The following is a 15,471-nucleotide window of genomic DNA, read 5'->3' on the forward strand; positions in this document are numbered from 1 at the left end:
CAAGAGTAATGGAATTCTGAGTCCTGGATATTCCATTTTGCTGGGAAACTGAGAAAACTTGGGTGATCAGAAGTGATATTTTCCCCTGGGAATTAACAAAGCAAAGAATTCCTTAAACAGCTATCACACAGAAAGCAGGGTGACACTGTGACACTGTGATTAGTAATGTGGGTCTTGTCAACATACAAAATTGGATTTGAGAAAAAAATTGATATTATTAGTTATTCAATTCTAAGACACAGCTTTGTGAGTCACAGTTCGATCATCTATGAGCTTAGTTACTGCGATTTTTTTCCAAAAAGCAATTATCTCAGCAACTGACCTGCAATGAATGCTCAGTAATGGTTAGCTCTTACCATAACTATGACTTTCTGATTCTAGCATTATAGAGAGTCAGTCATGCCAAAAGGGACTAGACAACCCAATCCTATGTCATTGGAAGTAGAACAAGAAGCAAAATTTGGAACCCTGCCAAGTTACGTTTTCTTTGGTTCTTTCCTCCTCTCATCCCTGGCTTTGCCTTGCATCCTAATTCACTTCATTCTGTATTCATATCTGAATTTTCCCTTGCAGGATTCTACAATTCCGTCTCTATAAAAAAAAATTCAAGGAGACTCTCAGACCTTATGATGTGAAGGATGTGATTGAGCAATACTCTGCAGGCCACCTCGACATGCTCTCCAGGATAAAGTACCTTCAGACCAGGTGAGATGGTCACATCTGCAGGCGCTTACTCCTGTAACTGCTAAGAGAGCAAATTCAGATAGACTTCAGAGCTGAGAAGAAATGCTCAGGAATAATTACAGATGTCAAGGCAAACCAACATCAGATCAAATAAGCTTTGTAGAAACTCTGTTTTAGTAACAGAGCCAAAGTCAGCTCCCTGAGCAGGCCTTCTGGAGAAAGGGAAGATATTAGACTAGCTCCTGACAGAGAACTGAATTCATTGCCATTGAGATCATTTAGCAGATTCTAAACACTTTTTTCTTTTCTTATCTTTTCTTTTCTTTTCTTTTCTTTTCTTTTCTTTTTTCTGGTGCTGCTCACTCGCTCCTGGACACCACTTACCACCGTTCTATTTTATTTTTGGCTTTTTGGATCATATCTGGTGATGCTCAGGGGGGCTCCTCCTGGCTCTTCAACCAGGAATCACTCCTTGCGGTGCTCAGGGGTCTATATGGGATACTAGGGATCAAACCCGGATTGGTCGCATGCAAGGCAATTGACCTCCCTCCCGACTATGCTATCTTCCACCCCTCTAAACATTTTTCACCAACCTTTATAAACTCATGTTATAATTATTATGGTGAAAATATGGAACTGGCATCAATGTTCATTTCATTGTTGCCACTATTTTTATTGAGTACTAATGTGCCCTACTTACCTAAAATTGTGCATTGTCTGCACAGCCACCATTGAGTTCAGGGTCATAGAAACGCTGAGCTTCTGAGCTTCTGTTGAGCTTTCAAGACTATGTCCCAGATCCAGCACCAGCTCTCTGCACAAAAAAGGCATTTGCTCCTGTTGTACCCTAGAGGGGAGGGGGCACATATTAAAGCCATATGCAGACGTTTGTGCTAGATCCACTTCTATAATGGCCAGATAAACCTATAGAGATATTTCATATCTAATAATGGATCCTAAGGGGCCAGAGAGATAGGACATGGATAGGGCTTTTGCCTTCATGTGGCTAACCTGGGTTTTATTCCTGGCACCAGTATTGTCCCTGGGCCTGACAGGAGTGATCTGAGTACAGATCCAGAAGTAAGCCCTGAGCATTAGTGGGTAGCCTATAACATACAAACAACAACCAAAAAAATGGAGCCTAGTGTTTAGCAGAAAAAGCTCTTAAGTAGAATATTTGGTGTGTGTGTGTGTGTGTGTTGGGGGGTGGGGAGAAATAAAAGATCTAGTAGACCAGATAGAATTATAATTCCCAGGACAGTTTTCATAAGAACTGATACGTGCAACCTTGGCTCTGTCTGTGGTTTGATCCCTTTCCTCTCCCCTCATGGGGCAGGAAGATGTTCTTCATACCAATAGACCAAAAAATAAAAAAGTGTTGAGATTACAAATTATCTCTTTATGTCTGTCAATCCCTGTCACCACCTTCACCCCCCATCACTACCCCATCCACATTTCTTTTGTCTTCTTATCTTCTCTTATATATTAAAATCCCATAACATATTTAAGAGGAAATAGAATGAGTTGATTTCTTCTATTTCCAGGTAAACATGTTGATAATGTCATTCTCCCCTTTGTGTCTTCTTTTTCAGAATAGACATGATTTTCACCCCAGGACCTCCATCAACACCAAAACATAAGAAGTCTCAGAAAGGAACAGCATTCACATACCCATCCCAGCAGTCTCCCAGGTGTGACTCTGGGCAGGGATAGGCAGGATATGATGGGGCCAGGTTCAACCACGCTCATTTTAAATCTGAAATCAATGCCTTTATAGTTAGGTGAATTTGCCATTTCTGGAAATAAAATGACAGGAGATATTTCTTATGTTTTATGGGCATTGTAAATACTATATGAGGGTTGTACCACCCCAATTCACAGATCATGTGGGAAACACTCCCTTTGATGGATGCTGCAAATAAAAGTAACCATTTCCCAAATGGAAAAGAAAAAGAGATATCTGATTTTTTTTGGCACAGAAAGGTCTCTTCTTTTCACTTATCCCAAGTAATTGTTTATCCATTGTAAATAGTCACTTGTGATTTATTCTCCTCCCCAGATCAGGGCATGAATCAGATATCGGGTCCCTCCATTCAATGTCACAGGTGGAGCTCTGTCCCATAACAGAGCATCTACGCACTTCCACCATGCCCCAAATGTCTAAAACTATTCCTTTCATGGGTTCTGGTGATGAAAGAGCCATCCTTTAAATGGTATACTGCCTGAATTCATCTTTCTTTATTCCCAGATAAGTAATGAGTAAAGGGAGTCATAAATGCACCTACATAAATTAAGCTTCCTTATAATAAAAGTATGATGCCATAAGGCACCTATTCTAGCTTCACTATTCAAAACGTACTCAGGGAAGAGAAACTGGAACCGCAAAGGTTTGTCTTCCAAAGGTGATGTTAATTGCTACTGCTGCAGTTTGAAGATGAACATCCTCTGCTTCCAGATAGTCTGCTTTCTTTCAATGAGAGCTGAGTACTCACATTTTATGTGAAATACCCCATCTCTGAAATGGTTCCAGTGTTGTAAAACTCCATACAAACTAAGGGAAATACCAGCGCACTCAACTGAGCACAGGAACTCCCAGTTTCTGAGATCTGCTATAATTCAAGACTATTCTGCTGATGACAAGAATTAAACAGCAATGAAAAGATTGTGAGAAAAATAAAAGCATGACCTAGATAATGCCTGAAGTGAACAGTTTTGAACAATATTCGGGCTCCCTGAAGGTTTTTACTACACAGACACTAACAGTGTTGAAACATGCTAGAATGTCAGCAGGCATTAATGTCTACAGACACGGAGCATGCATGCCAAGAGCAAACACAGTCTCCCTCTCTGCTCTCTCCCAACAAGCCTTTGTACCATTTTCCAGATTCAAAAGCTCTGTGTTTCCACTCTTAACAAGACAGGCCAAATGAAATACTGGCACACTCTTAATAGACTTTCAGAGATTAGATCATCCCTTTCCCACCCTCAGCCACTCTGTATGGACCCTTTCCCCCGCCCCCATGACACTGGAAGACAAGACTATTGAGTTCAGTTGCCTCTTTAAAAACTTAGGAGCATGAGGTAGAGGAGGGTAGTTTAGGACAGGGCCCACTGAGCTGAAACACCTTGCCAAAAGAAATTAGATAAAATGACCTTATGAAAGTGTTGTCCTTTTTTTCTAGGAACGAACCATATGTAGCCAGGGCATCCACATCAGAAATTGAAGACCAAAGCATGATGGGAAAGTTTGTGAAAGTTGAAAGACAGGTAAGTCTTTCCTGCTCCCTCACCCAAAGACAAATTTGTGAGTGATTGTTTTCAAGTGTCTAGTTTTCAAAGGAAGATCATAAATATGAACATAGACACTTCAGAAAAGAATACGAAAATTAACTCCCTAATTAACTCCCTAATTATGCAACTGAAAACAAATTAATTGTCATGTGCTTCAATGTCCTCCTCTATGAAAATGGCATTTTAGTTCCTTAGAAGGTGACTCTGAGATGAGATACACTTGTAAACTTTAGGTCATCACCCCACATAGGAGTCATGCATCTAAATGTGATAATCTTGAAAAATCTGGCAACAGTCAAAAGTTTCTGAATGCTTAATGGCCAAAAATTAATTTAAAACGAACCATGTAATGAATAAGAACTGTTTCTGACATGTTTTTTCATGTCGCAGTTCTCAGATGAGAAAGGGTCACAAGTAGAAAAAGTTTAACAAACCCACAAACAGCAAATACTCAGCAAATGAGAGCCTTTTTTAAAGATTCTTCCCACACACACACAGACACATGTACACAATTCTGAGTCCTTTGTCCCTGTTCTCTTTGAAACATCAACATGAGACCTATAGGAAGTGATCTAGAGGAGGAGGGGAAGTTCATTCAGATAACTTGAGAAATAGATTTAGAGCCTAGTTTGCCCATGCCTTTGTGAATTTCCTTCAAATTTCTGTCAATCTTTTATTATATAGAGACTCTCAAATGGAATCTGTGCAGGAGAGGAGAAAGGACATCAGAGTGACTATTTTGTTGTATGGAGAATTATTTTCATTATAATGTTTTTCATTAAAAAATTTTCACTTATGATCTCGACTCTTGTATTTAGCAGCTGTGGGTTTTTTTGCCATTACTTCATCTTTCTAAGCCTCTCAATATCTATAAAATAGTATACCTGCACCTCATATCATTGTCATAAAAATGAAATGAATCATTATCTATTAATTGTGTAGAGCAGTCATAAGTACACTAACTGCTCCCTAAGTTTTACTCCTTCAGAAGCCTTGGATAAGTCGTTGCTTGGTAATACTCTTTTTATCTTTGTCTGTAATAGGCACCATACACCTGTTTGCAGTGCTTCCTGGTGTGTCATAAATTATCAAAAAAAGACCGTTGCACACATATAAGTATGCACTCTTGTACACTTTTATTCTGTACTCCCAAAGATTCACTTAATCTGTAGGTCAAGCAGATGCAATGTAGCTTTCTCTAACCCCCTGAAAAGCTCAGTTCTAGGTTACCACTCCCCTGGTATCTTTGGGTGTTATATCGCCATGTAGAAGAAATGCACACTACATGCTAACCCATGTTTCATCTAAGGAAATATTTGCAAATCCAAGACTTCTCCTTGATCAAGAAGACAGCCTCAAGCCACCTTCTTGGAAACACTGTCTTTCAAGCATCTCTTTGCTTTAGGCATCACATTCTGAAAAATCTTTTCTAGGCTGATTCTAGATGGGCATACACACATGATCCGACCTTCAAAAATTAGAAAGTACAAAGTACTGCTGCTGCTGAGGTATTGATGGCTTGCAACAGCCCTCTGTCTTTCTAAATGCTAAAGCATTTTCTCCTGACCTAGAACCACCACCCAAAGCCCCTGAGTAGTGATTCCTGCTTCCTTATATCTTCTAGGTTCATGACATGGGGAAGAAACTGGATTTTCTCGTGGATATGCACATGCAGCATATGGAGAGGTTGCAGGTGCATGTTACGGAGTACTACCCGACCAAGGGGACCTTGTCACCAGCTGAATTGGAGAATAAAGAGCAAAGGGATTCTGATTTGAAAGCCATCATGTGCAACTATTCTGAAACAGGTCTCCTAGAGGCCCCCTACAGCTTCCACCAGGTGCCCATTGACAAAGTCGGACCCTATGGATTTTTCGCCCATGATCCTGTGACTGTGCCCCACGGGGGAGCCAGTTCTGTAAAAGGCCAAACGACCTCCTCAGCAAACACACATACAGAAAGACCCACTGTCTTGCCTATCTTGACTCTTCTTGACTCCCGAGTGAGTTACCACTCCCAGGCTGAACTGCATGGCCCTTTCCCAGACTGGGCCTCCCCCCGACAGAGACGCAGCATCACCCGGGACAGCGACACACCCTTGTCCCTGATGTCTGTCAACCACGAGGAGCTGGAACGGTCTCCCAGTGGCTTCAGCATCTCCCAGGATAGAGATGAGTACATGTTTGGCCCCAGCGGAGGGTCAAGCTGGATGAGGGAGAAAAGGTACCTCGCTGAGGGTGAGACGGACACAGACACAGACCCCTTTACACCCAGTGGCTCTATGCCTCTGTCATCCACGGGGGATGGAATTTCTGATTCGATATGGACTCCTTCTAACAAGCCCATGTAAAGGGGTCATGCACTGACTCCACCTTGTAATGTAGACAGACTTTGTATAGCTCATGGCTCACACCTGACACCAGTCAGATCACCAATGGCTGCATCAAACGCATGCATGTGTGTGGTGGCACCCCACCTGGGCAGGGGCTTGTCATGGCCTTTTTCTTCCCCATGTCACCACAATGAAGCCGCTTCCTTTTAAGCATGGTTTGCATGACTTTACACTATATAAATGGTACTGCTAATCTCTCTAGGATACACACTTATCTGCAGTTCTTAATTTTAATCATGATTGGACCAGTACAGGGAGAAATTAACTGATAATCTATGTTAATTGTCCATTTGGTTGGCTGATTTGGGTTTTGGTTAGGTAAGTATGGAAAGAAATTTAAGTTATTGTTCCAACCACTGCCCCATGGTATAGAAGAACCCAGTGATTGACTCTTTTCCAAAACAAGCAAATCATTTTCCCAACAAAAAACATATTTCATACTAATCAGTGATGTTGACTACTGAGCTAAAACTGTCAGGAAAGAAATAAAATAGTCAATGCTTCTCCAAAACTTAAGATTTGAAAAATTGTTAAGAAACAACTGATAGCACTATCTGAAAATTCTCAAAGGATCCTCACTTGGTCTGCAATTTCCAGTGTCTTTGCCTCAGTTTCCTCAATGCAAAAGATGACAGTAATCATAAGTGCATTCTAATTGATGGGGAAGAGACATTTATACCTACATTTAAAATAACTTCTGACTTATGCATCTAAACAAAGTATAATTTATCATATGACAGGTGCCCCTCTGGGCAGGAGCTAAGTTCAGTGCCTTCAAAATGGGGTTCCAACCTACATTTCTCTACATGACACTTCTATACAATATCTGTTTCAAATGGAGTATAGTATCCTAAAGGCACATGAATTATCTGGCTCAAATCTTCTCTATAAAAGTTAGAACCATTTAACTCAAGCGAAGATATATGCCCAGGGTCTCTCAGTTGTCCCCAGAGAGACTGAACCAAACCCAGTCAACTGACCTGCTCCATTGTTGGTTTCCTGCCATATCACTGTTATTGACAGGGTCAATATAAATCTTGCCAAGATACTTATATTGTGTTTTGTGGAAAGCAATCACAATACAATTTATCTAGCGGGAGGGGACTGTCTGCTCTTTTGCAAAACATACTTGTTTGATGCATTACATTTAGAATTAAAAATACAAATAAGCTACAACATTTGGTAATGTGCAGTTTAGTAAAATTTTTAGAACCATTTGACCTCATTCCTCCAGATTTTTAAAAATGCATGTAGCCATAAGACCAGCAAAAGTATAAGCAGTAAACCTGGAAAACACTGCCCTATTGTCTAAGAATTATTATTAAGCACAAGCCATCCTATGGCCTCCTCGATGTTCTACTTTCAGGTATACTTGATGGAAAAGGTTTCTATTGGGTCTGAACTGAATTAACTAAATGACTATGCTATAGTATTAATGTCTTACTATTCCCACACATTTAAGCACTGGTTCTGTGTGGTTTTTAGGATGACCTCCAAGATGATCAAAACAGCCTAAAAAATGTCTACATAAAATCCCACTTTTGTTCTCCCTCATGCTCTGGTATAGAACCACAGAAGTTGTAACAGACATCCAGTTGAAGATCTTGTCATTACCTAATGCAGGGATTTTGTACTAAACAGAGAAACTGGTTTCTTAGACATTAAGTCCTTTCAAACTGTATGTCAACAGCTACTGTGCAAAGGACTCAGAGAACACTGATAATGAAAGTTTAGCCCTGGCATTAGGAATATATAACCAAACTTTGAAGTATTATGAGATATACAAAGGAATTTTTACATGAGGGTCTCACAAATGAATGGGTATTGACATTGAAGTCCCAGGAGGCAACTTCACAGAAAGGATACACATGTCAGATGTGAAACTTTTCCCCCCTAGGGTTTGCATATTGGCTTTACAAAATGAGAAGAAGGGCCATAGATCATTTTTTCCTCCTTCTATCTCCCTTCAATATGATTCAAAGTGCCATTGAAGAACCCAGGCCTCTTAGCATTCATTCTTTCTGACTTTCCTGGTATTTTTTACTAGAAATGTTTGTGCTACTTACCATACTAATGAGTTATTTGAAACAAAAGCAAACCCCAAAGGAAAATAGGAATAAACCAACTGTTCCACAGGTCTACCATTTATTGTTTTCCCACCAACTGATATTTTTTCAGATCCTAATAGCTTCAACATCTTACAAATAGATGCATCTGCAGAGCTGGAGGGCTGCGGTGCCTTGCACACAGTCAACTCAGGTTCCATCAGGATGATTCCTGAATGTAGAACCAGGAGTAAGCCCTGTGCACAGCTGGGTCTGCTCTCACATCCCACACTATCCTTCCTCTCCCCCCCCCCCGAAAATATTAGATGCATCTTCCAGTAGCTCAATGGAGCTTTTGTTCAAAAGAATGAGAATTTCTCATCCTCAAGCCAAACCACGGATCCAAAGTTAAGGTGTCTTTGAGTAGCTTACAAAGGACTGAAAGTTGTATTTTTTCTAGCAGTAAAAGGGTAGTCTATCTAACTGCCTTGCTGGATCAGAGGCCATGAACGGAAGATTCCATTATGTTCAAGTTGTATATAAATAAGTTATAATTGGAGACTAGTGTGTATTTACACAAAGCTTTTCATCAATCAAAGGAATAATACAATATAAATTTCCAACAGTCTAGGTTCCAGAGTTCACCCAAGACATTGTAATAATTTGGGAGAGATTCCGATGAAATAAGACAAATTAATTTTGTCTCTAAAACAGAAATGATTTTCTGAAGTGAAAGAATGAACTTACTATATGTGAATACATATAGTTTGTTTGTTTGTTTATTTGTTTTTATAATGTAATATGTAAAAACTAAGACATCAGGGTTAAAATGAGTGAGATTAAAACTACTTTTCAAAGTGAGTGAGGTGAAAATTTCAGAGCAAAGTTCTAAGTTCAGGCATGATATCTGATGATCAAATGACAACACACAAGCAAGCACTAAAATTATTTAAAAAATAATGCTAGGGAAAAATTCAAAAAAAAATCAAATAAAAGTTTTTCATTAATTCTTTGCTATGGGAACCAAGATTAGATTTGTTTAACACGATGTTGATATATTTTAGCTTTAATTTTCATGGAAATAACTAGAAAACTCAAAGTTCACTATAGATAAAAGAAACTAATTAATCTTAATTATCTGTGCCTATTCAGCTTCTAGTTACTGAAAGTTATAAGAATAATTATTCATAGAAAACTTTAACAGGATCTGTTCATAATTTGCCAAAACTTTCATAATTCTATGATAATCAGAGTATAATAAAAAGTGTTTGCTCCTTTGACAAGATTAATAAAGCATCATGCTCACCACTTGGGGCAATGCATCAGATATTCAGAGATAAGAAAACTATAGTTCATAGCATAAAAATCCCCAAAACATGGTTGCCATGAATATAGACTCTGCTTTAGTTATCATTCTAGTCTATGATAAATGCAAAAAAAAATCCCTTAAGATTATTCTTAACAGAGATGCTTCCTAGTTTAAAATCTGCATCGACTACAGAAGAAAATGAAAGCAAAATTCTCTATTAAAATGGTGATGACCCCAACAGCCTAGAGGAAGCTAACTGTTGAATGGTTTGGTTCGATGCTTTGGACCTTGGAGCTCCAGACAACTGTGCAAGAAGGAAACAAGAAGGAAATTGTTAGAGAAAACCTGGTGTTCCTTCTTTTCAAATACCCCCCTAGATCAGAGCCAGGGAAGGAGGCAGCTGCTTGCATTTCATCAGGTTCACTAAGAGAGACTTGTCATACAGCCCAAACCATAGCACCTCCTTCAAAAGAAAGGTGTCTCTATGATATTTGGAACGTACTAATCAAATTATCCTCGGGGAAAAAACGATGAAACGCATACGGAGATCTAAGAAGTCAACTACATTTGACAGTGCTGCCTCCTAGAGGACCCAGATTTTCCATGTAGTTTGTCTTTTTTTTTTTTTCACTGATATACTATTTAAAATTCCAGAAACTGAGTCCCTTAAACAAGGCATCATGATACTCTTTCCCCACCCCATGCCCAGTAGAGAACATGTTAGGAATCAGGTGATCTAGACTTAATAGGTGGTTTTCGAGATCCGTAGTAGAAATGTGAAAGAAATACAAAGGATATAGTAATGGCACAAATATAAATTTGAACTTTAGATAATTCAAATGTGTCTGATTTTTCTGATTTGTTTTGCTTTTCAAATGATACCATAATTATAAACATAAGGATCCTAGTTGCAGACTGTAATACATCAGGAAAGAACACATGGAATAATATTTAAGAATGAAGTTCATGTTCATTATTGTATTGTGGACTCAGTGCTTGTCATTAGTATTACCTGTAAACTTTAATTCCCAATCCTGGTGATAGAGATCAAAACCTGAACATAATGAGGAAAAATAAGACCTACTTCTGTACCCTTCTGGGTACCCTTCCTGAACCCCTCAGGAAACTGCTAAGTGGACACTTGGGGGTGGAATTTCTCATTTTTAATATATTGTCAAAAATCTCATGCCTTGATAGATGACAGAGTACCTTTCCCCAAAGTCTTACAATTTTCAAATTAAAACAAAAAAACAAACAAACAAACAAAAAAACTACCAAAAAGACTGCTGCTCTGCATGATTAAGAAAAGGAATGACAAATGATGGTATGATTTTGTAAGCACTTGTCTCCTTAGGTCTACTTTGCCTCTTTTTTTGCCTCTTCTTTGCCCTGACAATCATGGTGTCCTCTTTGGCGCATCACTTGAATACGTTCAGCTTTATACAGGAATTGAGCAGGAATTCCCCTTGGAAGAAAAATGTCTAAGAGATTGATTTTAGGAAATGGATGTGATTTTTTCTAGGATCTATGTTGCCAACTCTATTGAAGTGTCCATTTGTGCTGAGCTCACATGAATATAGCCTGCTTCCTCCTGATTTGTCACAAAGAATGCTAGGTCACAAACAGGTGCTCTAGCATCTTTATCCAAAGCTAAAAATATACCAATAGGTTTCAACTTAAAAAATGTTTGTCTAACTAGGAAATTATTTAAGGAAATGAATGAGTCTCTATTCATTCAAATAAGTGCTTATATTTATGTAATACTTGGGATAGATTTGCTAGAAATTGACCATTGGGTCCCCCCGAAATGTTAAATCCAATAGCAATGTTTCAGTTACCTTGAGTCAGGCCAAATTAGAAAGTACTAACAGAAAAGTCAGGTTCTTAAATTGTAATCTCTGACACAGATTTTATGAACTGCCCTTACACAAAATTATTCTTAGCCTCCAAATAGCACTGTCCAGAGGATAAAATAATTTCAGAGATTAATAGGCAAATTATTAGCTCTGTATCAGTGTGACTTATAATAATAATAACGTTCAAATGTGTAGAAGAGTACTTAATTATATATTTCTAATTCCTCTTATACTTGCCCAGTGGAATACCATTGTCTGCCTGTGAGTGATGAAACATGAGTTCATACTTTCTTGCAATGTTTTCTTCTCTTCTGCCCACAAGACTGAGGTCAGAGAAGAGCAAGGAAACTTTACCCCCACTCTCTTTACGAGTGGCACGAGATGTTTTTCCTGACTCCATGGAATCCTTTTCATAATCCTATGAGGGAGCTGTTGTTTTCTCCATCTTATAGATGTGAAAACTGGCTTTGGAAAAAAATACCTTGGCAAAGGTTATACATTACCAAAAAGGAGAGATGGGATCTTAATCAAGTCTTATGTACTTCCAAAACTCATTCCTTCCATGCCCTAGTCTTCCAACTCAGTGAGAATATCTCCAAATCATGTCCAGTGCCCCATTGCCTTGCCTTGAACTCCTTTCCCCAGTTATATATAGTAAAACAATCACATACCCACTGATTCACTGATTAAAAAAAAAAAGTGGCTTCTGCATTGACTGCTCCACTTGGCAGTTCCTTTAAGTGGTTTCATAATCCAGCTGTCGAAGCAGAAAATAATGCCACGTTATTTTTTCCTTTTTAGTTCATGTTGGAATTTATTAGCTCTTTGAATTTGGTGTGGTTGCAGATAATCCCACAGAGCCCCTTGTTCTCTGCCCCCAAAGATCTCCTGTGGTTGTTTTAACCAAGCAACTTCAAATGCCCCTCCTAATTTTGATTTTTTTGTCTCTAGACTACTTTCATTTCTAAACTTTGAAATCTTGCAGAAACAGGTGAGTATTCAAAAACACCCTCTGGGAGGCCAAATGCTGACAATAGTCATGTTTCTTTTACATGAAATTAAAAGACCACGGTTCCCAATGGAAATCACCCTGTTCTGGTAATTGAGTCCTTCTTTCCCCCTCAGATACTATCTCAAAGGAGGGAAAGCAGAATTGCAGCCTCCGAAGTCCCCGTAAGGGTTAAAAATACAGGAGAGAGTCCAAGTCTCAAGACTGGCAGCAAGCATTTTCTTAAAGCAGAGATTTTTCTGTTGAAAAGGTGAAGCAAACAGCAAGACACACTTGCCCCATCTTGAGGACCACTTTAGAAAAACTAACCAACTTCATTGTCACTTTCCTTCCCTGCTCTAATGCGGAAAATCTCTCCATATGGCATCCTACTGCTAGTCATTGCTTTCAATGAAATATGGCTATTCTATTTTCTCTTTCCAAAGTAACGATGATAGAAAACACCAATTTCTTAGGAATGAATTGAGATTTCCAGTAACATGAACCCACTGAATTTAATTTTGGATTGTGTTTTCTTTAACTCCTTTTATGGCATAGAATTCTGGTGCCTTGCTCCCTGAATTTGTCTTTGTGCTACAAGTAGGCTTTCTTCACATTCTGGCTTACACAGGAACACAACTATTCCACAAGTGGCCTTTAGTGCTCTTTATAATATGATTTCCTGTAATTTTTAAACTGTATGTGTAATTTATATTCTGGCTATGTCCAATATTTGAACAACTTTAATAGGTTGATTTCCATATATATTATGCAAACAATTCTTACCTGATTTTTTTATGTTCTATCTTAAATAAATACTGCACCACTTATTAATAAATAGACATTTTAATGATCATGGGCTAGAATGTTTTTTGCTTCAAAAGAATTCTTGTGAGATTGTATTGTTTTGGATAATTAACATTTGTAGTTGTGATGAATAACCCATTATTGATGGCCGAATACAACAAATATTTGTTCTTATCACAGTTTAGTGTGGATTTTCTAGGTTTCAAATATGATGCATAACTGTTGACATGTCTCCATCAAGAACTCTGAAATGCTGCAGTCCTTCACTTCTGCCCATAGAGCCAGGAAAGAAAAAAATGTGGAAAAATTATGTTCCTTGTTTTTAAAGACTCAAAAGTGACTCATCACTTGCACTCCTGTGTCAGAAAGTAATTAACAAATTGCAAGGGAAGCTGAGGAATGTAGTCTTACAGATGGCCAACATGGAGAAATATATTGACATATAGCTTTTTCACTACAGGGATTTTATGATTTTTTACACATGCCCTTAATAGTGAACAGTGACAAATCTACTTTGGCAAACACCAGCTTCCCTGTGAAAATCAATAGAAGTCTAGGTGGCAACAGTAAATTGCAGTGTTGGCAAGTATCCTCTCATTTTTGGTGATGTACACTTTAAATACCACAAACAAAAATCTAACTTGAATAGTTTCATTTTTAATTATTGGTGAGATACTTTGATAGGTCAGTTTTTAAAATGTCTCCTTAGGGGTTGGAGCAGTAGCACAGTGGGTAGGCCGTTTGCCTTGCACTCGACCAACCCGGGTTCAATTCCCAGCATCCCATATGTTCTCCGCTGAGCACTGCCAGGGGTAATTCCTGAGTGCAGAGCCAGGAGTAACCCTGTACATGACCAGGTGTGACCCAAAAAGCAAAAAAATTAATAATAAAATGTCTCCTTAAACAAGTTAGGGTTGCCTATGTCTCTGGTAGTTTTTCTTCTAAAACACTATTCATCGCAATTCAAGAAACATTTCTTTATTTAAGAAATCTTAAATAGGGGCCCAGGAACAACTCAGTGTTAAAGCACCCATCACCATGCAAATGCAAAATCATGCATTTAATCTCTGTGGTGCCTGCATGTGCAGAGTTGTGCTGTGTGTGACCCTCAGCACTCAACTGTGTGTGCAGTCTCTGACACATCGCAGCTTGATGTATGTGAATATCACAACTGAAGTGCATGATCTCTGTGAACAACAAACTAAGTATGTACAAGCACTGCGGTCAGATGGGCAATCCCCAGGAGCACTGTACAAGTACTGCAGCTAAAAGTGGCAGCCTCCAGCAAATACCACAGTGGAATGTGTGAGCACCACAACCAGATATACTGCATCCCAGCTGGAATGACAAACAAATGTGTGTGTTGTCCTGTGTCATTATTGACACAGCAGCAGAAAAGGGGGGGAACAGTTTTAAAGGCAAAAATATGCATCCTATTTGAGCACAAGTATAACTGTATGCTCCAAAAAAATTAAGAAAGAAACATAAATAAATAAATGTTGATTATTTGTCTGCCTTGTGCCAAGCATTAAAAAAATACAGATATTTGATGATATAAAATGTGTTGGCTCTGTGATCATATTAACTATGTGGGAAGTGTAAGGATGCAGATAGGAGTTTTGTACAAACACAGAGATCCTGGCTTTCACATGAAGAGATATCAGAGAAGACTTCTTGAAGAAAAGCAGGTCTGAATGAAGCATCGAAGGATGGTTTGTTGAAGCTTAGCAGTGAATAGAAAGGGTTTCTAGACACTGGAAGTAGTGCAATGGAAGACTATGAGTTTAAAGGCAGGCTTAACTTGTCTGTTCTGTTTGAAGAAAATTGCTTTTATTTTTACATTCTTTTATGCTTATGTCTATTGACTAGTGTAAGCAACTTAATGGTATTTGTATCTCTGGGACATGGACCGTCATTGTGACTGTAAAATAAAGTCAGGGTGGAAGGGGAGTGGCTGAGTACTTGCAATCCAGAAATGAAGGAAATAAATAGTACCTGGAGGTGTACTGGTTCTTAGAAACTTCTGGGCTGAGTCAAGTAATGTACTTAGCAAAGTGCAAACCTCATTTAATTGTCTGAAACTGTTCCCTTCTTTCTTA

At 38.7% G+C, this 15,471-nt stretch overlaps 1 protein-coding gene across 1 annotated transcript in view; it reads left to right on the top strand.

The window, feature by feature from the left end:
* The window catches only part of KCNQ3 (potassium voltage-gated channel subfamily Q member 3), a 347,409-nt gene extending 339,693 nt beyond the window's left edge, over positions 1–7,716 (top strand). Inside the window, exons 12-15 of the mRNA XM_056109822.1 lie at positions 574–705; positions 2,277–2,375; positions 3,867–3,951; positions 5,600–7,716. Of these exons, the coding sequence (XP_055965797.1) occupies positions 574–705; positions 2,277–2,375; positions 3,867–3,951; positions 5,600–6,325 (1,042 nt within the window). The 3' untranslated portion in view covers positions 6,326–7,716. The remainder of the gene's footprint in view (positions 1–573; positions 706–2,276; positions 2,376–3,866; positions 3,952–5,599) is intronic.
* The last annotated feature ends 7,755 nt before the right edge of the window (positions 7,717–15,471 follow it).

The sequence above is a fragment of the Sorex fumeus genome, unplaced genomic scaffold (assembly GCF_029834395.1).
Source record: "Sorex fumeus unplaced genomic scaffold, SorFum_2.1 ptg000002l, whole genome shotgun sequence".
NCBI lineage: Eukaryota > Metazoa > Chordata > Mammalia > Eulipotyphla > Soricidae > Sorex > Sorex fumeus.